General features: G+C 42.9%; 1 protein-coding gene, 1 long non-coding RNA gene and 1 pseudogene across 4 annotated transcripts in view; all 3 read right to left on the reverse strand.

The window, feature by feature from the left end:
- Window positions 1–16,183, reverse strand: part of LOC115540365 (uncharacterized) — a 29,551-nt gene extending 13,368 nt beyond the window's left edge. For 2 of the 3 annotated variants that reach the window (XM_030351574.1, XM_030351573.1), the window contains exon 1: window positions 15,828–16,183. In XM_030351574.1, the coding sequence (XP_030207434.1) occupies window positions 15,828–15,864 (37 nt within the window). In that variant the 5' untranslated portion in view covers window positions 15,865–16,183. Of the gene's footprint in view, window positions 1–10,546; window positions 10,647–11,063; window positions 11,099–12,122; window positions 12,237–12,347; window positions 12,618–12,801; window positions 13,099–15,827 lie in introns of those variants that run through there. The other variant, XM_030351572.1, reaches the window with a different exon arrangement.
- LOC115540368 (uncharacterized) lies at window positions 919–1,733 on the reverse strand. Its single transcript, XR_003976162.1, has 3 exons — window positions 1,598–1,733; window positions 1,144–1,413; window positions 919–1,032 (listed from the first exon to the last, which is right to left on the reverse strand). It is a non-coding gene; the product is annotated as an uncharacterized LOC115540368 (long non-coding RNA).
- On the reverse strand, window positions 7,060–7,150 carry LOC115541143 (uncharacterized; annotated as a pseudogene).
- Window positions 16,184–22,966: the final 6,783 nt, after the last annotated feature.

Consider the following 22,966-nt stretch of genomic DNA (forward strand, 5'->3'; position numbering starts at 1 on the left):
CTGATGCCTACACCGCCATGGGAAGCATGTGGACACTCAATCTATTGAATATCCATAAGGGGAAGCTCAGACACCATGGCTGTTTCTACCATGAGACACTTCTGCTTCATGTGTGCGTTGGGGAAAAAACTCAGCCAGTGTGAAAAGATTGCGGACAATTAACGACATTTTTCCACATCAAACCACTGGGGACTGAAACGTTTCTGCCACCTTTACAGGGACAGAGAGTGGGAGTTGCCGATCACTATGTTTTCACACGCATCAAGCAGTAAACTCTGATTTTAGAATGAGGTGAGCGACAGTTTCCCTTCAGGCTGCTGGAAGTGCCAAGAACTTGGTTCTATGATGCAATTCTAAATGTATTTTTCTACAAATTGAGATTCAATACATCTTCTTCATCTTTTGAATGCTTATTTTGATTACTTACATATCTATAGAGATCTAGAGATCTAGATATAGAGATATATTGACAGAGAGTGATAGAAGTAAAGAGTGATAGATAGATAATAAATAATATTATATAAATTGATAAAATAAAATAAACAATATTCACTCTATAAAGTACACACACCACAACTGTAGAAGGAAGTAAGGAAGAAAAATACGACGGAAGAAACTAAACAGACAGAAATCCTAATAACAATGAGTGTGGCTTGTAATGCCAGACTAATGCATTATTGATAAATGATTGTTATGAGGTAGCTGGTGCAACCTGCAGCACAGCAGGGAGAACGATAACAGGAGACCACCCCCGTACCGAGGACAGCTGGTCCGCTCGGCTGCGGCTAACCCTGGGGACAAGCTGCTATTCAACATCGGATTCATCTCTCACAGGACACATCTAGCCTCAATGATATGTTAAGCCTCGAGACCATTGTCATTATCCAACAAAAACAATTGTAAGAAAAAACGCCTTGCCTTGGAGATGTCTTTCAACATAGAATATGATGACAGATAAGAATAGGATGAATGTAACACCACAGACGATCGGAATCACAACCCGGAACAGCCATATGGGTTCCTCTTCATCACCTGTACAGAAGAATAACAACACTCACGTCACTAAAAGCTCCACAACATGAGCAGCGTCTTTGAGCTTTCTGTGCAGTCCAGGTGGAGGCAGGGTGTGTGAGGACTTCTTACCAGTGAGCTGTTCTACTGGGCAGGACGTCTTAGCGTCGACTGACCGGGTGAGGTTACCAGCAGGGTTGGCAGACACACAGCGGTAGGAGGACCGGAGACCCAGCCTGTCCACGGTCAGAGGGAGAGAGCGCTGGGTGCTGCTCTGGTTCACCAGGACCTCTCCTTGATACCAGGAGAGAGTCCCTCCACTCAGTTGGTCCACAGCACACAGCAGGGTGCAGCCCTCGCTGCTCACAGACGTTACGGTGACACCGGGCTCCAGGACGGCATCTGGGGACAGAAGACCACAAGGTCAGCTTGACCCCTCCTAGACATGACCTCTACCTTCTAGTATACAGCTTGACCACTCTAAGACATGTCCTTACCTTCCACACATATACAATTTGCATTTTCTGGAGTCAGTAGAATAGCAAGGTCATCACAATGAGAGAGTTAATGAGACCTAGTGCCCTACCATAAACACTCAGCTTGAATGATTCAGATTTTCCTCCTTGATTAACAGAATTTAATCCCTGAATCGTTGCTCTGCAGTCTTCTTATGGTGAACCGCCCGGTGTCTCCGTCCCAGGACACTCTGTCCCGGAAACCTTCATCATCTATCTCCAACACCCTATCTCTCACTAAAGCGATCACAAGTCTATCTTTCACAAGAAATCCACGGCTCAGGTATGGTGACCTCTCCTCCCACAGTGGAGATCAGGTTCTGCTTGACTTCCTGGGCAGCTGACGACGTCAATATACCAATACCCCCGCCCACATAATGTTATGATATTGTGCATCATAGAAAACCGCTTTGCGGCACAGATGATTTTTATTTTTTGGACTTCTCGTGGCACCACGTTTCATGAAAGAATGCCGCCCGTTCACCCGTGACTAAAACCACTAATAGCCACTGTAGGCTATTAATCACTGAAGAACCCATTATTATTAGTAGGGCCTTATGGTGCCTTAAGGAATGAGGAATAAGGAAGAATATAAATTATTCTTCTTCTCTAGACAATGTTTTAGGGGGACACATATTTTGTCCGATTGTATAATTAGGACCTGCCAAAATATGTATCCCCTACTTAAAATGAACCCTCTGTCTTATAAGTGCTTTTTTTTTACTCATCGCTTACTTCACATCATTAATAATAAATATTGAGAATATAAACATGTTTCCTCTTTCCTAGCCGAAGTAATAGGGAAATACACATTTCATGTAAATGTATCATAATGAGTTGTTACTCTTTGCCAACCATTCGTTCACCAATAGTTAAGCTTTTTGAGTGAATAGTACCATAGTAACCATTCCTTCACCAGTAGGCTAGTTAAGATTTTTGTCAAGTTCTTTTTAGAGCTCTCCACCCAGATAGGACCACACATCCCTGCCAGTTCTATAACAGTTTATTCACCCATTAATATCAGTGGGGATTGTGGTATCTTGCGCCCGCTTTTTAAACGCAGAAATAGTTTGGTTTTCAAACCGTTCTAAACCCGCTTTTATTGTTTGATTAATAGCCAACTATTACAAAATTATTACGCAATAATAATACATTCCAACTATAAACGACATATATTACCAAGCATAACGTAGAGTTGGCCTATTTATACACACAGACACAAACCAACACACACAGCGCCGTTCTATTGCTGAATACTCAAGTAGGCTACATTTAAGAAAATAAATACCAAACTTGTTGTGGAGAAGCCGAACAATGAAATATACAAATAATCGAAGAAAGGGGAAAAAGTTCACCTAAAACGAGGAGAAGTCCTCCGGAGAACATTTCCATCAAACAGAACAGGGTTTTCCGTTATTATATGTAGGCCGATGGTGATTTCCTTATGATGAACAGTGGCGGGGCGTGGGGATTATTTTTGAGGAAGCAATGTTACAAAACCTCTAGGCCCTACATGCTTTTAGGACAGAAAAGAGTAGGCCTACGTCGTATCTTGTATGCATTACATATTTCTCCAAGAGCTATTGCTACTGGTAAATTTACCAGGATTTACACACGCCTGTAATCTGACCGACACGACATACGCGCTCGCTCTCTCTCTCTCTCAAACACACACACACACACACACACACACACACACACACACACACACACACACACACACACACACACACACACACACACACACACACACACACACACACACACACACACACACACACACACACACAGCCCTCCCAATTTTTTTTCCTTATATAGCACTACTTAAAGGTTGGGTATGGAATTCGCTTTTTTGGCCATTTTTGCAAAATTACTTGAAATCCTTATCATAACCCGCTTACAGCCACTGAGTTAGAAGTACTGACATGAAGATTAAACAAGTCAATCATCTGTGGAACGGGCAGGGCTCGAAAAACTCCAGCCAATCATTTCCATTGCCACCGAGTTGCATTGGACAGTAAGTACGTCAATCAAACGGTCGTACTGCACTCCCCCCCCCCGCGCCCCGCGCGCGACCCCTTCGTGCAGTACTCGTGACCCAGAGCTCGTGACCCAGAGCACGCTCCTGTTTGTTGTTATCCTGCGGTAGCTACTGGAACTAGTTAATCCACATTTGGACCTAGCAGTAGAAGACAATTTCCATGGCAGACAAGGCCACCATCCCCACCACCACCACCACCACCAGCAAAGAGAAGGAAAACTCTTTTTCAGAGAGTAATTGATAATAAAAACGCTGAAAGAGAAAAACTGAAATCAAGAATAATCCTAGGCGCTGCTTTCGAACGTTGGTGGCAACTGAAGGACGAGAAGGGTCTAAAAACCGATGCTTGTGTGGCGGTTGACCTAGTTTCAAAGTTTATACCGTTTATACTCGGTAATACCGGTGTTGAGACGAGTGTATTAATCGGTGCGAAAATGTCCACACCGCGGCAACCCTAGTGAAAACCAGGACTTCCAATACAATTATATGAAACAAACATACATTTTCTAAAAATAGTAATGATTTATGTGACCGTTTAATGTTTATAACATCTGGTGCAACCATAGCCGTGAGAACGTATTCTCAGCAGGGGGTGCTGGAAAAAAAAAACTCAGCCTGCACTAGACTCGCAACTCGTTACATTGATAAAAAAGATATATAGCAGCGCAGCTCAATTACACCAGTGCATGCGCGCACAGTTGAAAATCGATCGTTGTGTCCGCTTCCTTCACACCATGGTTCACATCCAGCTGCTCACAGAACAAGTTTAGCGCACCACCGCTACCCTCGCACTTTTTCATCTAACCTTTTTTCAGCACTAGGTCATATGAGCATTAAATAAATGCTGCGTCTCAAAATGCATTGGACAGCAGCGAAGATGACTCGCTTTGCCACGGGCCGAAACAGTTCGGAGCGACCACAGCCAGAGCGAACACAGCGGGGCAGAGGAGTGTCAGGAATAGTCTGTGGTGTACACATCAGTACGGCCTATTTGCACTAATGTTTAGTGGCAATGCAGTGTTTTATTCTATGGCTTTTTATTTTCGTATATTATTTCAATGAATACAATTTATTTATTCATAAAAACAAGATCTGGTCTTCAAATCTTTTTTCTAAATATAGGTCTTCTTACAATGGGGTTTGTGTTTATATTCGGACCAATACGGTACAGCGGGCGCTCACATGACGTTCAGCATTTCCTGGTGCATAATGTGACGCTTCAGAACCGAAAATCCCGTTTCTCCCCGTTGACACGACAACACATAACCGGCGTTTTCAGAAATCTCCACTTTGGCCGGAGTTTTTTAGAAATGATCGTTTTCTGTGATAAGACAGGGCCTCGGACAGGGGGTGTTGCAGCACCCCCAGCACCCCTACTTCCCGCGGTACTGGGTGCAACTTACAGCTGAATGTAGTGCCATGTTGTTAAACGAAAACCTACGATAGCCTGGCTCGCTCTCGCGCATCTCTGTTCGCGCTCGTGCATGATTGCGCGTCCAGGTACTTGGAATGGGTGGAGTCAGAGTCAGCGTTGAAGGAGAGGGGGTAGGACCATTTGAGTTGTGTATTTTCAAAATCTGCTGGCGTTTCGCAAATCGCATACCCAACCTTTAAAAGACAACACAAGACAACCCAGAACAAGCAGCTATAAACAACCACAGCCGCATAGATCTGTCCCTGGTTCCGATTCTCAGCTTAATTTGATTGACCAATGCAACTTATTCCAGACAAACAAGGCACAATTGGAAATATAATAACACAAAAAAAATAAGATAAACGGACAGCTCAGGGAACAGTAATGAGGTGCGTATTTTACTCACCCTATTTGTAGAGGAAGGCCTTTCTCCTGTCTTTCATGGTGGCGAAGAGGTCAATAAGATCCCTGTCACCCAGGGATTGTTCAGGGAGCATGAATCTTGGTAAAAAAAAAGAAGGCATGGTCAGCAAAATAGCTGAAGTTTAGCGCTACCAGCTAGCAACTCGGTCCGGACATAGTTATCCTCATTGAAAGTGCGATAACCACTCTTCTTTCTCTCCACAAGCAGCTGAAGCTTCGGCATTGGCCTGCCGTCAGATTTATTTTTTTGTTGCTGCCCATGTGGCAGTTTGGTTAAATGTTACCAAATTGTCCTACTCTAAATCTCCATCCTCCAAAACTGCACTTGCTTATACGATAATATGGTAAAAATCTTATCTCCCGCTATTTGTTTACGTTGACGTTGATTCTTTGATTTGATTGGTGTGAAGCCAAGGGCCCGCCTGGTGACTTCCCTTGGCACCCTGCTGACTAATCACAGGAGGGCAGTGTCATGACTGTAGCCTCGCCTGATTGGTTAATCCTTCTCTTTTTTTTCTCACCAAGGGATACCATCTCGGGCTGGATTGCTCGTGGACGTACTGTGTGCCATGTCGTGTTTTACCGCGTATTTAGTATTTAGAGGGGCGCAGTTTGGTGCATTTTAAAATGCTCAATGAGGCGAGAAAATGTGGAAGAAATGACACCAACACAGCACCAAAGAGTAACCGAAACTGTTAATATAAATGTTTTTATTGGATGTCTAAAAAACAGGGAAGCCAATGGCCTCCGGGAGAAAACGCCACTGATGATGAAAGGATCTTTTTAATTATTTTTTTAATCAGAAATGTACTCAAATGCCATCTAATCTATTTATATTATATTTCGTAAATTATATAGATCTGACTGCGGCCAGCAGCATATTCTTTATTTAAAGATTTATTTCGCAATATTCATGCAGAAACACTGAGAGTTAGACATGAAGGTATGAGAGAAAGGGAGACATAAGGACACGCAGACAGTGACCAAGGGCAGGAGTCGAACCCGGGTCGCTGCCGTAAAGACTGAGCCAGGCTCCCCCATGCGCCCAAGCAGCAATTTATAAGGGTTGTAACAAACACAAATGAAAAAGCACATCTATAAAGGGGCGGAACGCTCACTTGGGCCATTCTTCCTGTACCCCCAGAGAGAGCAGCTGAGGCTAGCCTTAGTTTGGTGTTTGATTTCTTTACAAAAAGAGATTCCACTCACCTGCAGTCACCGACTTTAACTGTTGGATGGGAAGGTGTTCCAGTTCAGCGAGTTTTTAGACAAAGACAAGAGGAGCCAACAACTGCTTGTCCCAGATATCTTAGATTTCAATGGGCCTTTCATGAATCTATTGAACAGGCCTTGTTTTCTTGTGGGGCTTTCTGCTGGAGGCTATAAGATGAGGCAGAGTCTAGAGTAGGCATCTTGTATGGGTGTTTTAACGAATGGTTTGAGTCACCCGTGCTTGCCTTGAGTAGTTGCATTATGGTTCTGTAGAACAGTTTTCATTTGGTTTGTGTGTAGTGGTGTTTTATTTATTCATAATTTGCATAAATATTTGGTGACCGTATCTTGTCTTCTAGAGACTAACCTTCCTGAAGACAGTCTAGCCCCACATTTACTTTTCTAGAAGCTGCACGGTTGGCCTGAATGAATCATTACTCGCTGCCACTCTTCATCGTGGTTTGGGTAACCGATCAGATCCATAAGAGATTTCTCAAGTATCAAACTAGAAATGAACCCTGAAAGTATGATGTTAAGAGTTACAACGGGCGCGGACGGGAACCCATTCACAGGGAAGTGTTTCTCACTGGGGTGGATCTATCGTAACATTTATGTTACGATAGGTTTGAGTCTATTGTAACATAAATGTTACGATAGACTCAAGTTTTTAGACAAAGACTGCAAATCTCTCAATAACAACACTTTTGAAATCAGATATTTCTCAAGATGCAACTGATATAAACCTAAGGTTACAACAACAACTCTGGTGTTTATGATCCAGACATATGCTACAAAAATATTTTAAATGTCAGAATTTACATTATCGTGAGCATTTTAAGCCTCATATTGTTTAAATAATAGCACATGACAACAACATACTTTGAGATAGAGACACGGGCGTGAGGTGACGATTTTCCTCCTTTACAGAAGTCAACTCACCATAGCTTTCCCACACACACACACACAGAGCCAGACACAGAGCCAGACACAGAGCCAGACACAGACACACGCACACGCACACGCACACGCACACACACACACACACACACACACACACACACACACACACACACACACACACACACACACACACAGAGTGACTATGTAGTTCCTTTAATGGCCTGTTTAACTGGTCGAAAATAGAAATAAAAGAAGCTCCATTTCATTCTCAGAATTGAAGGCGGATATGGTTATTTGTACAGTTAAGAACTCAGCGACTTTTTGATCCACCCATTATGTGGTTGAAAGGTCTCATTTGTTTTAGGTTATTAAAAAATTGATTAAAAGGGGTGGTGAACCCAAAATGTTTTTTCTTATATGGTCTTTTAACATAGTCGTCTATGCCATTCTCACACTGATAATAAGCCTCATTTAGAGAATTGGTCTAGAATCCTATGTTACTGCCAGTTCTTTACGTGACGTCAAAGCAAATTTCGAATAAGGAGCATGAGGATGATCGAGGACGAGAGGGCTTGCTTGTGGCTTGTTTGTGGCCGTGTCTGAGAGAGGGTCAAGCATCTCAGACACCACAGTGTGTCGTGTGAATTTCATAGACAACATAAAATGTCTTGGTCAGCCTTGCTAAAAGCATTTGTGGAACTATGAGAGGATGACAAATATCTGTTGCAGCACTGGCTGCTGTCTTACACAAACTGGGTTCCTGATTTCATGGGCTCCTCCGGCAACAGGGTCCGGTTGGCACTGCTCTCGAGGGTGTGGAGAAAAAGTTTATTGCAGTGTTGGCAGGTTTGTTGCATGCAGAGCCGGAGATGAATGCTGACATGTCGGAGCTGTGTGTGTGTGTGTGTGTGTGTGTGTGTGTGTGTGTGTGTGTGTGTGTGTGTGTGTGTGTGTGTGTGGTGATGGCTGGTTTAACCTGTATGCCTTAATTACTGGCTGCACAGGTGTGCAGCCTCCCCTAGCCCGAGTCAGGCCGACTCAGCCATCAACCGTTCCAAGATATTATTGGATGCTGAACAATTGGGCTGGATTTTATAAAAGTAAGGAGGATGGAGGAGAGATCAACCTGTTATGTAATGGTAGAAAACAATAGTTTAGAACCATAAGCCTACTGTGGGAGTGTGTGTGGATGATGGCTGGTTTAGAAACCTCACTTGGCCGAGTCTGATTGGACCCTGGGGCTGGGTGAGGCTGCACACCTGTTGCCATTGAGTATACGTTTACATGCACAACTTAATCCGTTTAAAACCATAGTTCGACTATACTCCTCAATTGGACAACGGCAATTATCCGATTATACATGGAGGTGTGAAACTCGATTCATTTGCTGAAGCACTTCATACCCCGGTACGATAGGTGGCACTGTATCCATTTCAACTAGTGGTACTAGAGCCACTGGCTGACCTCTTTACGTCACCAGCAACAACAAACGCTGCTTTCGAGAAAGATGTTTTCAGTAGACAGCTGTCACTCGCTGTCACTTTGGGTCCATGTAATTTCTCCGACCTCTCGGAACAATGTATGCGGACTCCTCCGGCGGCGGCGGAGCTTCTCCTCCAGCGGCGGCGGAGCAGCTTCTCCGGGAGTCCGCATACGGCAACAATCCCTTTCTCTTTCTTCTCCACCATGGAGAATTCCAGCATGCAGCCAATTGCCTACCGAGTCAGTTGAACTAGGCCCGTTGATCACGCCTCTTGTGCTGAAGAAAATGGCAGCAGCTTCCCCAGACAAAGCTCAATCTCTGGCAATAGCCAGACTACTGTTGTGTTCACTACTGCATTGAGTTACTCATAGTTATGTCAGTTGAATTGTACAGCCTCTAGGTGGCGTAGTAATGCAGACAGATAGAGGCGAGAGGAGGAGAAGAAAGATGTAATGTATGTTGATACAAGAACGGAGTTAGAGTTGGCTGGAAAGTAACGCGTTTGTGTTGGTTATTACTACACACCCAACATAACTACTAAACGCACTGTGGGCACAGGTTAAACAAGCCATCTGCACACACACTCAGGAGTGTTCTCCTTCATATATATTCACTTTACTTGTTTGGTGATTCAAGGCAAGGCAAGGCAACTTAATTTTATTAATATAATATAGCACTTTTCATACACAAGGCCGACTCAAAGTGCTTCACATATAAACATTGTCATACAATAAAATTAAATAATAGAAAAGAAAACATATGCAAAAAATGAGTAAAATAGATAGAAAATAAAGGCAAAGTTAAAAAAGCATTTTAGAAAGTGCAATGTGTTTAAGATCAGATCAACATTCTCTCTGGTACTCCAACCCGACCAAAAGGAACTTGGTCCCTTCTCTGGGTCTTTCTCTGGGTTTCCAACCCAGATTCTGGGACTCCAACCCTGATTCTAGGACTCTAACCCAGACAAAACTCGGGTCTCAGACCCTTATCCTTTCTCAGATCATGTATCTCTCTGGTAAAAATAGAAAATAAAGGTAAAGCTAAAACGGCCTTTTTAATTATTTTTTTAAAGTGCAATGTATTTAAGATAGCAGAAAGCTAAAGCAAACATTAAAGTCTTCGGTATTGTTTTAAAAGTTGTCAGAGTTGGGGCAAGTCTTAAATCCTCAGGGAGTTTATTCCAGCTATTTGTTGCATAACTAAATCCTGCTTTCCCATGTTTTTTTGTATACTCTGGGGATAAATAACAGATTGGTCTCAGGAAGGTCTTCCTACAGGAAGCCAATGTTCAAATTTACCCTACTCTACTGGTAGGGTGATTCACTGAACTTGCAGGGAGATCACTGTAATTGTCGGGTGATTCATTATATGGGTCCATATGGGCTGAGGCACATTGATCACTTGGGTCCAAAAGACTCAAGTGCTATATTGCTAAATTTGTGCTGTTGTTATATTCGTGCCGGGGGGTGCACACTAAATGCAAACAGAGTCATCCTGCCAAATGTTTTTGGTAACAAATGTTTTACTGACACCAGGAGAGGCGGCTATGATGGTTTGATCCAAGAGCGTTTATTCCTTTAAGTTCTCTTTGCCTTGTATCTGGTTGTATCTGACGTACGTGTTGCAGCTGCCGTGTTCAAACTCCTCCTATAGTGAACACAAACACACACACACACACACACACACACACACACACACACACACACACACACACACACACACACACACACACACACACACACACACACACACACACACACACACACACACACACACACACAGATCATGAACACATAAACAAACACAGAGGCTTCTGGTTTGGAGGTGGTTTAAGATAAGATAAGATACAACTTTATTAATCCCCCATAGGATAAATTTGTTTGTTGCAAAAACAGCCCAGCAGCAGTGGAAGGACACAGGATAAAATGACAATGCAATAAATACAAAGTGCTAATTCATAAATAGACGCTTATAGTTAAAATAGGGACTAATAATAATGTAATAATGACGGGCTGTAGTGATATTGACTAGACTGTACAACATATGCACCCACAGGGCACCTACCTGCTGTGTAACGCAACGTTCCCGCTGGATTGAAGCTACAAACAGAAGAAGGCCAACATTAATGAGTAAAACAGCACCACTATAAGTCATGCAGTAGAAGGGTCTGCTGTACAGAGAGGATTTCCACATTCATTTATCTTCCTGATGCCTACACCGCCATGGGAAGCATGTGGACACTCAATCTATTGAATATCCATAAGGGGAAGCTCAGACACCATGGCTGTTTCTACCATGAGACACTTCTGCTTCATGTGTGCGTTGGGGAAAAAACTCAGCCAGTGTGAAAAGATTGCGGACAATTAACGACATTTTTCCACATCAAACCACTGGGGACTGAAACGTTTCTGCCACCTTTACAGGGACAGAGAGTGGGAGTTGCCGATCACTATGTTTTCACACGCATCAAGCAGTAAACTCTGATTTTAGAATGAGGTGAGCGACAGTTTCCCTTCAGGCTGCTGGAAGTGCCAAGAACTTGGTTCTATGATGCAATTCTAAATGTATTTTTCTACAAATTGAGATTCAATACATCTTCTTCATCTTTTGAATGCTTATTTTGATTACTTACATATCTATAGAGATCTAGAGATCTAGATATAGAGATATATTGACAGAGAGTGATAGAAGTAAAGAGTGATAGATAGATAATAAATAATATTATATAAATTGATAAAATAAAATAAACAATATTCACTCTATAAAGTACACACACCACAACTGTAGAAGGAAGTAAGGAAGAAAAATACGACGGAAGAAACTAAACAGACAGAAATCCTAATAACAATGAGTGTGGCTTGTAATGCCAGACTAATGCATTATTGATAAATGATTGTTATGAGGTAGCTGGTGCAACCTGCAGCACAGCAGGGAGAACGATAACAGGAGACCACCCCCGTACCGAGGACAGCTGGTCCGCTCGGCTGCGGCTAACCCTGGGGACAAGCTGCTATTCAACATCGGATTCATCTCTCACAGGACACATCTAGCCTCAATGATATGTTAAGCCTCGAGACCATTGTCATTATCCAACAAAAACAATTGTAAGAAAAAACGCCTTGCCTTGGAGATGTCTTTCAACATAGAATATGATGACAGATAAGAATAGGATGAATGTAACACCACAGACGATCGGAATCACAACCCGGAACAGCCATATGGGTTCCTCTTCATCACCTGTACAGAAGAATAACAACACTCACGTCACTAAAAGCTCCACAACATGAGCAGCGTCTTTGAGCTTTCTGTGCAGTCCAGGTGGAGGCAGGGTGTGTGAGGACTTCTTACCAGTGAGCTGTTCTACTGGGCAGGACGTCTTAGCGTCGACTGACCGGGTGAGGTTACCAGCAGGGTTGGCAGACACACAGCGGTAGGAGGACCGGAGACCCAGCCTGTCCACGGTCAGAGGGAGAGAGCGCTGGGTGCTGCTCTGGTTCACCAGGACCTCTCCTTGATACCAGGAGAGAGTCCCTCCACTCAGTTGGTCCACAGCACACAGCAGGGTGCAGCCCTCGCTGCTCACAGACGTTACGGTGACACCGGGCTCCAGGACGGCATCTGGGGACAGAAGACCACAAGGTCAGCTTGACCCCTCCTAGACATGACCTCTACCTTCTAGTATACAGCTTGACCACTCTAAGACATGTCCTTACCTTCCACACATATACAATTTGCATTCTCGGGAGACAGTAGAAGAACAAGGTCATCACAAGGATAGAGTTAATGAGACCTAGTGACCTACCATAAACGCTCAGCTTGAATGATTCAGATGCGTCTCCTTGAGAAACAGAATAAATCCCTGAATCGTTGCTCTGCAGTCTTCGTATGGTGAATTGCTGAGTGTCTTGGTGCAAGGACAGTCGGCCAAGGAAACGATTTTTTAATATTGTTATTATTCTATCACTGGTCACTGAAGCGATTATAAATCTATCTTTCAGAAGAAACCAAGGACCCTTGTCAGGCTCAGGTATGATGACCTCTCCTCCCACAGTGGAGATCAGGTTCTGCTTGAATTCCTGGTCAGCAGATGACATCATCACTGTAACAGATCAGGAGACATCGCTCAGTCAAACAGCCCTGTAACTGTACTGTAGTACCCTAATGAAATACTCTAGTAACCTACTGTAGTACTGTAGTTAAATTCTGCAATACTGAAGTACCCTACTCTGTGGTATTATAGTACCCTACTGTAGTATTGTTGTACCCTACTATACTATTGTAGTACCATACTATACAATTGAAGTCTCCTACTGTATTATTGTTGTACCATACTTTAGTATCCTACTGGTGCTCCTGTCTCTGCCTCCCCTGTTAAATGGTGGATTTCTGGGTTATCCATTTAGAAACTGCAACATTTTCTAAAGAGAATGTTTATCAGAAATCTTTATTTAGCCAAAAAGATTATTAGCCTATTCCACAAGCCTCGTACATAGCCTGTAGTGAAGGCGGAATGGACGTTTGTGGATATTTAAGAGAGGTTTATATTTTAAATAAATGTAAGTCTTTTTTAAGACCTTTTATGTCTCATAAAAGGTTGTATATGATGATGAGGTCGATGTTTATTTTCGTGTCATGGCACACAAGTGGCCCATCCCACACAGGATTACAAGACACCAATATAACTACAAAAAGAGTGCAGTACATACACAATAACAATACACTATACAATACAGTACATCCAGCACCGGATAAACACACTAAATATAAACTGACATATTCCCCTAGCCCACGGCTTTGTCCAAAAGGTTACAGATGTTTATCACACTTTGCTCAGCTGTCATGTTCAGTTACAGCTGCACAATAGGCTTCAGCAGTTATGGTGGAGGTTAGAAGTGTTTAGACAGGTTGAAGATGGGGCTTGGGGCTTCACACTGTGTAAAGTGTCCTCTAAACTGCAGTGTCACACACTGTGACTCTATCAGACAATGTAGAGGACAATTTACAGTGTTCACTATCCGATTGCTCCCAATTTTTCTGTTCCAAAACCCCCCCCCCGACAACCTTTTGACTGGGATGTTTCAATGTGAATGTCAATGGCCCAGGGTCGACTACACACAGTGGCGGTCTTAACATAGAGGCATTGGTAGGCGGCCGCTTGGGGCCCCCATAGTAGGGGGCCCCAAACAGGCTAAAAAAACGTTTTTCTTTTTTTTAGTACGCAAAGACGAAGCAAGTAAAGCCTGATGCAAAAATAACATTAAGGGTTATAAAGGGTTATAAAGTTATAAAAATAAAGTTACCCAAGGGGCTCAAATATAAAATAAAAAGCGAATAGACGCCGTTAAGTATTTTGCAACGCTGCCAAAGATGACATACTTTTTTACGGCTACTTTTGGCTACTTCTAGTATACAGCTTGACCCCTCCTAGACATGTCCTCTACCTTCTAGTATACCGCTTGACCACTCTAAGACATGTCCTTACCTTCCACACATATACAATTTGCATTTTCTGGAGTCAGTAGAATAGCAAGGTCATCACAATGAGAGAGTTAATGAGACCTAGTGCCCTACCATAAACACTCAGCTTGAATGATTCAGATTTTCCTCCTTGATTAACAGAATTTAATCCCTGAATTGTTGCTCTGCAGTCTTCTTATGGTGAACCGCCCGGTTTCTCCGTCCCAGGACACTCTGTCCCGGAAACCTTCATCATCTATTTCCAACACCCTATCTCTCACTAAAGCGATCACAAGTCTATCTTTCACAAGAAATCCACGGCTCAGGTATGGTGACCTCTCCTCCCACAGTGGAGATCAGGTTCTGCTTGACTTCCTGGGCAGCAGACAACGTCAATATACCAATACCCCCGCCCACATAATGTTATGATATTGTGCATCATAGAAAACCGCTTTGCGGCACAGAGGATTTTTATTTTTTGGACTTCTCGTGGCGCCACGTTTCATGAAAGAATGCCGCCCGTTCACCCGTGACTAAAACCGCCACTGTAGGCTATCACTGAAGAACCCATTCTTATTAGTAGGGCCTTATGGACTGTGCCTTAAGGAATGAGGAATAAGGAAGAATATACATGATTCTTCTTCTCTAGACAATGTTATAGGGGGACACATATTTTGTCAGATTGTATAATTTCGACCTGCCAAAATATGTATCCCCTACTTAAAATGAACACTGTCCTACAAGTGCTTTTTTTATACTCATCGCTTACTTCAGATCATTAATAATAAATATTGAGAATATAAACATGTTTCCTCTTTCCTAGCCGAAGTAATAGGGAAAGACACATTTCATGTAAATGTATCATAATGAGTTGTTACTCTTTGCCAACCATTCGTTCACCAATAGTTAAGCTTTTTGAGTGAATAGTTAACCATTCCTTCACCAGTAGGCTAGTTAAGCTTTTTGTTAAGCTTTTTTCAGAGCTCTCCACCCAGAGAGGACCACACATCCCTGCCAGTTCTATAACAGTTTATTCACCCATTAATATTAGTGGGTATTGTGGTATCTTGCGCCCGCTTTTTAAACGCGGAAATAGTTTGTTTTTCAAACCGTTCTAAACCCGCTTTTATTGCTTGATTAATAGCCAACTATTACAAAATTATTCAGCAATAATAATGCATTCCAACTATAAACGACATATATTACCAAGCATAACGTAGAGTTGGCCTACTTATACACACACAGACACAAACCAACACACACAGCGCCGTTCTATTGCTGAATACATTTAAGAAAATAAATACCAGACCTGTTGTGGAGAAGCCGAACAATGAAATATACAAATAATCTATAAAAGGGGAAAAAGTTTACCTAAAATGAGGAGAAGTCCTCCGGAGAACATTTCCATCAAACAGAACAGGGTTTTCTCTGAGCCAAATTCTCTTAGCCAAATGTCCGCTATTATATGTAGGCCTATATGGTGATTTCCTTATGATGAACAGCGGCGTGGCGTGAGGATTATTTTTGAGGAAGCCATGATACAAAACCTCTACATGCTTTTAGGTGGGGGACAGAAAAGAGTAGGTACGTCGTAGCTTGTATGCATTACATATCACTACAAGAGCTATTGCTACTGGTAAATTTACCAGGATTTACACACGCCTGTAATCAGACTTAAGGCCGATTTATGCTCAGTTACGTAAGCGTAAGCGCAAGCGCAAGAGGCCCTTGCGCGCCCTTGCGCACCCCTTGCGCGACTTCTCACGTCTTGCGTGCGTCGGGCGATTTTTCTAGACTTGCGTCATTTTTTACGTAAGCTTTTACGCGAGCCGCGCAGCCTGCAAGGCTGTGATTGGTCTGCTCGTCTGGTTACTACTTCCTGTCTGGAGTATCACATTTCCTGTTTTCATACCGCCACCTACCACCCGATCTGGCACATAATTATGCGAACCCTTTATGCGAACCCTTCCACAGGGGAAAAGTGCTATTTTGATGCGCGACATCAAACAGCTGATGCGGGATTGTGAGCCATTTTAATGATCTTGTCACCCAATATTCGTTCTATTAGGCCTACTGGCCTTATTTGTTTTAGTGTTAGCCTATTTGAATTAATTACGTAATGTTTTGTGTTCACGTTCTATGTGAAACATAAGTGTTCATGTTCTGTGTGAAACATAAGTTCAGTAGCCTCTTTGAGTGAATGAAATTTGAAAGCGTGAGTGTGTAGTGAATGAAAAATGTGTGCGTGTATGGTGGGACTATTTTCTGTATTTGATAAATAAACCCCTTTTCTCTAATAATGCTGCTAATTTATGTGGACATTATGTGCTATAGCTTAAAGCCTTTGGCTATAGGCCTACACTTAAATAATTCATTCATCTGTCAAGGCAGTAGCTGTTGTATAAACATTTTATATGGATATGAATTAATGAGTTTGACGTAAACCAAATTAGGTAACTTGTGTAACATGATAACTAATGAATCAAAAGTCATGCTTCCAAGTGACCAATGTATATATATTTATATATATATTTTGCCTATTGGTAAGTGCGCATACCCAATCGTAGCACATAGTACTGGTGGGGAAACACGCCAGCATCTGACAAAAAATAATCTGCCAGCTGCTCCCTGACAAGGGCCGGTTTTGGTGAGAGTCGGGAAGATATCGGATGACTCGCGAAAGGAGATCATCAAACTTTGGCACATAAACAAACCAACGACTCCCACAGACAAAGACGTCATTCTCGAGGTCGTCTTCAACGAAAAACTTTACTCTACATATTACTCCACCTACTGTTCTGGCGGTAAATTGCTTGGCAACACGCGCAACACGCGCAACCTAAAAGGGAGCATGAATTGCTTTGAGTAAATTTTGCGCAACAACGTAACACCAACGCTGAAGCATGCAGCCGCCTTTACACGACATACGCGCTCGCTCTCTCTCTCTCTCAGACCACTCACACACACACACACACACACACACACACACACACACACACACACACACACACACACACACACACACACACACACACACACACACACACACACACACACACACACAGCCCTCCTAATTGTTTTCCCTTTTATAACACTACTTAAAAGACAACACAAGAGAACCCAGAACAAGCGGCTATAAACAACCACAGCCGCATCTGTTCAGGTGAGTCCTTCTGTCCCTGGTGCTGATTCTCAGCGTTAACAACCGCGATAAAACAACAACTTCATTTGATTGACCAATGCAACTTATTCCAGACAATCAAGGCACAATTAGAAATATAAGAACACAAAAAAAATAAACGGACAGCTCAGGGAACAGTAATGCCGCACCGAGAGGTGCGTATTTTACTCACCCTATTGTAGAGGAAGGCCTTTCTCCTGTCTTTCATGGTGGCGAAGAGGTCAATAAGATCCCTGTCACCCAGGGATTGTTCAGGGAGCATGAATCTTTGTAAAAAAGAAGGCATGGTCAGCAAAATAGCTGAAGTTTAGCGCTACCAGCTAGCAACTCGGTGCGGACATAATTATCCTCATTGAAAGTGCGATAACCACTCTTCTTTCTTTCCACAAGCAGCTGAAGCTTGGCCGGCAGTCAGATTTTTTTTTTTGTTGCTGCCCATGTGGCAGTTTGGTTAAATGTTACCAAATAGTCCTACTCTATACGATAATATGGTAAAAAATCGTATCTCCCGCTATTTGTTTACGTTGACGTTGATGCTTTGATTTGATTGGTGTGGCTTCCCTTGGCACCCTGCTGACTAATCACAGGAGGGCAGTGTCATGACGGTAGCCTCATGAAAATCTCACTTTGTGAGGTTTTCTATCATAAATATGAGTTCCCCTAGCCTGCCTATGGTCCCCCAGTGGCTAAAACTTGCGTTTGGTGTAAAACGAGCACTAGCTGTTCTGCTCGCCTTTGAAAAAACGGAGGCTCAAGCGCGCTGATTTGGAATGTCTGTGCTCATGACGTCATGAGGAATCTCAGCTCCTCCCCTTACTCTGCCTGGCCCGCCCAGAGACGTTGGCCCGCCAATGAGACTCGACCGTGCGAGCGCCACATGTGTGTGTGTGTGTGTGTGAATACACGCACTGTAACGCAAGTGTTTCTTGTCGGTTCTTTCACGTGTCTTGTATTTCCACAACGAGACTGTCGTGGGGGTTATCTGAGCCATGGTTGAGAAGGAATTGGGGGAAAGGAACTTTGGTTTGACTCGCTGAAGTACATGAACTGCGACATGCCGCCGGTTGCCGCGAGGCACCATCGCCCGGCAGCGGGCAGCCGGCAGCGCGCGGTTCAGTCGACTTCAGGTTGATGTGAAAGTGGAAGAACCAGAGACGTCGCAGAACCCGACAAAGTCGTTTGTGATTCATAATATCGTCTGGAGGCGCACACAATATGTTATAGATATCTATGTATTATATGATATTATTTAGATATAGAGCTCCAGGACTGTAACGCAAGTGTTGTACACTTCCTTGTTATTTGGATAACCGTTCTGCTGTTGGTGTGATGGCGCATAACACGTCGGACTCTCGTCTCTGGTATTTCTACAACGAGACTCGTATTGGGGGTTATCTCAGCCAAGGTTGAGAATGAATTGGGGGGAAAGAACTTTGGCTTTGACTCCCTCAAGTCAAGAACATGAACCACGACAAGGAGGAGAAAGGGATCTTTGCCGGGCAGCGCTTAGGCACCTCCGCCTCCGGCGGTGGTCCCTCAGCGGGGCTCAAGCGGGAGACATTCGCCGCCAACAATCCCTTTCTCCTCCATGTCGTGGTTCATGTTCTTGAGGGAGTCAAAGCCAAAGTTCCTTCCCCCCAATTCATTCTCAACTTTGGCTGAGATAACCCCCAATACGAGTCTCGTTGTAGAAATACCAGAGACGAGAGTCCGACGTGTTATGCGCCATCACACCAACAGCAGAACGGTTATCCAAATAACAAGGAAGTGTACAACACTTGCGTTACAGTGTGTGTATTCACATTGATGTGGACGTTGAAGAACCAGGAACGTCGGAGAACCCAACGCGGTCGTTTGAGATTCATAATATCGGCTCACACAGCTTTTGGCCGTGATAATATATATTAGGCTATATGATATAGATATCTGTGTAGGCTATATGATAATATTTAGATATAGAGCTCCAGGACTCCCTTGTGTTCTAGAATATTTACAGAACACGGCTAAAGGCTGTGTGCGCCTCGCCATTGCGATACATCCACTGTAAACAGAGCGCATGGTACCGCACGTGGCTGCAAGCTGCTCAGGGCCACACCCCCACCCTCCTCCTTGACACGCCCACCGAAACAGCGCATTTGGGGGAAGCTCAATGTGCGACTGGCTCGGAGTGGCTGTAACTCTGCACCACGGCTGAATTTCAGGAACGCCTTTGAATACTGTGTTAGTTGCCCACTAATACCTATATTAAAGAATACATAAAATAGCATGTCATGGGACCTTTAATATAAATGTTTTTATTGACATAAAAAACAGGGAAGCCAATGGCCTCCGGGAGAAAACGCCACTGATGATGAAAGGATCTTTTTAATAATTTTTTTAATCAGAAATTTACTCAAATGCCATCTACTCTATTTATATTATGTTTCAAAGATGATATCGATCTGACTGGGGCCAGCAGCATATTCTTTATTTAAAGATTTATTTCGCAATATTCATGTAGAAACACCGAGAGTTAGACATGAAGGTTTGAGAGAAAGGGAGACACAAGTGAAAAAGCACATCTATAAAGGGGCGGAACGCTCACTTGGGCCATTCTTGTACCCCCGGAGAGAGCAGCTGAGGCTAGCCTTAGTTTGGTGTTTGATTTCTTTACAAAAAGAGATTCCACTCACCTGCAGTCACCGACTTTAACTGTTGGATGGGCAGGTGTTCCAGTTCAGCAAGTTTTTAGACAAAGACAAGAGGAGCCAACAACTGCTTGTCCCAGATATCTTAGATTTCAATGGGCCTTTCATGAATCAATTGAACTGGCCTTGTTTTCTTGTGGGGCTTTCTGCTGGAGGCTATAAGATGAGGCAGAGTCTAGAGTAGGCATCTTGTATGGTTTGGTGTTTTAACGAATGGTTTGAGTCACCTGTGCTTGCCTTGAGTAGTTTCATTATGGTTCTGTGGAACCGTTTTCATTTGGTTTGTGTGTAGTGGTGTTTTATTTATTCATAATTTGCATAAATATTTGGTGACCGTATCTTGTCTTCTAGAGACTAACCTTCCTGAAGACAGTCTAGCCCCACATTTACTTGACATGTCGGAGCTCTGTGTTTGTGTGTGTGCGTGTGCGTGTGTGTGGTGATGGCTGGTTTAACCTGTGCGCCTTAATTACTGGCTGCACAGGTGTGCAGCCAGTAATTACCTCCCCTAGCCCGAGTCTAGTCAGGCCGACTCAGGTCAGGTGAGGCTGATTTAACCAGGCATCAACCGTTCCCCTGTACAATTGGATGCTGGATTTTATAACAGTAAGGAGGATGGAGGAGAGATCAACCTGTTATGTAATGGTAGAAAACAATAGTTTAGCACCATAAGCCTACTGTGGGAGTGTGTGTGGATGATGGCTGGTTTAGAAACCTCACTTGGTATACGTTTACATGCACAACTTAATCCGATTAAAACCATAGTTCGACTATGCTCCTCAATTGGACAACTGCAATTGTGAGATTATACATGGCGGTGAGAAAATTGATTCATTAGCTGAAGCACTTCATACCCCGGTACGATAGGTGGCGCTGTACCCATTTCAACTAGTGGTAATAGAGCCACTGGCTGACCTCTTTACGTCACCAGCAACAACAAACGCTGCTTTCGAGAAAGATGTTTTCAGTAGACAGCTGTCACTCGCTGTCACTTTGGGTCCATGTCATTTCTCCGACCTCTCTGAACAATGTATGCGGACTCCTCCGGCGGCGGCGGAGCAATACGCACTGTGGGCACAGGTTAAACAAGCCATCTGCAAATACACTCAGGAGTGTTCTCCTACATAGATATTCACTTTACTTGTTTGGTGATTCAAGGCAAGGCAAGGCAACTTTATTTATATAGCACTTTTCATACACAAGTGCTTCACATATAAACATTGTCATACAATAAAATTAAATGATAGAAAAGAAAACATGCAAAAAATGAGTAAAATAGATATAGAAAATAGAAAATAAAGGCAAAGTTAAAAAAGCATTTTAGAAAGTGCAATGTGTTTAAGATCAGATCAACATTCTCTCTGGTACTCCAACCCGACCTAAAGGAACTTGGTCCTTTCTCTGGGTATTTCTCTGGGTTTCCAACCCAGATTCTGGGACTCCAAGCCGGATTCTAGGACTCTAACCCAGACAAAACTCGGGTCTCAAACCCTTATCCTTTCTCAGATCATCTATCTCTCTGGTAAAAATAGAAAATAAAGGTAAAGCTAAAACTGCCTTTTTATTTATTTTTTTTAAAGTGCAATGTATTTAAGATTAGCAGAAAGCTATAGCAAACATTAAAGTCTTCAGTCTTGTTTTAAAAGTGGTGAGAGTCGGGGCAAGTCTTAAATCCTCAGGGAGTTTATTCCAGCTATTTGTTGCATAACTAAATCCTGCTTTCCTATGTTTTTTGTATACTCTGGGGATAAATAACAGATTGGTCTCAGAAGATCTTAGTGGTCTAGAAGGGTTATGTAGTGGAATCATATCAGTTAAATATTTTGGCCCTAAAACATGAAGGGATCCATAGGTGACCAACATGATTTTAAAATACATGTGTGTCTATGCCTTAAAAGAGGCAGTACATAAGTACAGTAATCATAATTCCACCATGTTCACATGCTTCCTAGATGCTTCAAAAGCTTTTGACCGTCTAAACCATGGTAAAATATTTGCTAAACTAAGAGAAAGAGGTGTTCCTTCATACTTGGTACGTGTATTGCATTTTTGGTACTCCAATCAAACCATGCAAGTCAGATGGGGAGATTCTATATCAGAGCTGTATATCTGTATATACAGCTCTATATACAGCTCCATATAATCTGTATATGAACGGACTCTCTAAAAGACTCACAATGTGCAGGACTGGATGCATGGTGGGAGAAAGGCTACTTAATCATTTAATGTATGCTGATGACCTGGTCATTATGACCCCCAGTTCAGCTGGCCTTCAGCAGTTGCTCAGAGTGTGTTCTGACTATGGACAGCTCTTTGATATCAAGTTTAATCCCAAAAAGAGTGTAGTCATGATCATGAAAACTAAGGAAGATAGGGATGCAACATTCCCTTCTTTTCTTTTGGCTGACAAGGTGCTCAATGTTGTGGATAAGGTCAGATATCTGGGTCACATCATTAGGGACGACCTCAGTGACGATGATGATGTTAAGAGACAATACTGTAAATTATATGCACAAGCTAACATGTTGTCACGAAAATTTCATGTGTACTGACGATGTTAAGATTGCCCTTTTTAAAGCTTATTGTACTCCACTATATACTGCCCACTTGTGGGGCAGATACAGTAAAAGTAAATATAACAA

Source organism: Gadus morhua, chromosome 3, assembly GCF_902167405.1.
Source record: "Gadus morhua chromosome 3, gadMor3.0, whole genome shotgun sequence".
Lineage (NCBI taxonomy): Eukaryota > Metazoa > Chordata > Actinopteri > Gadiformes > Gadidae > Gadus > Gadus morhua.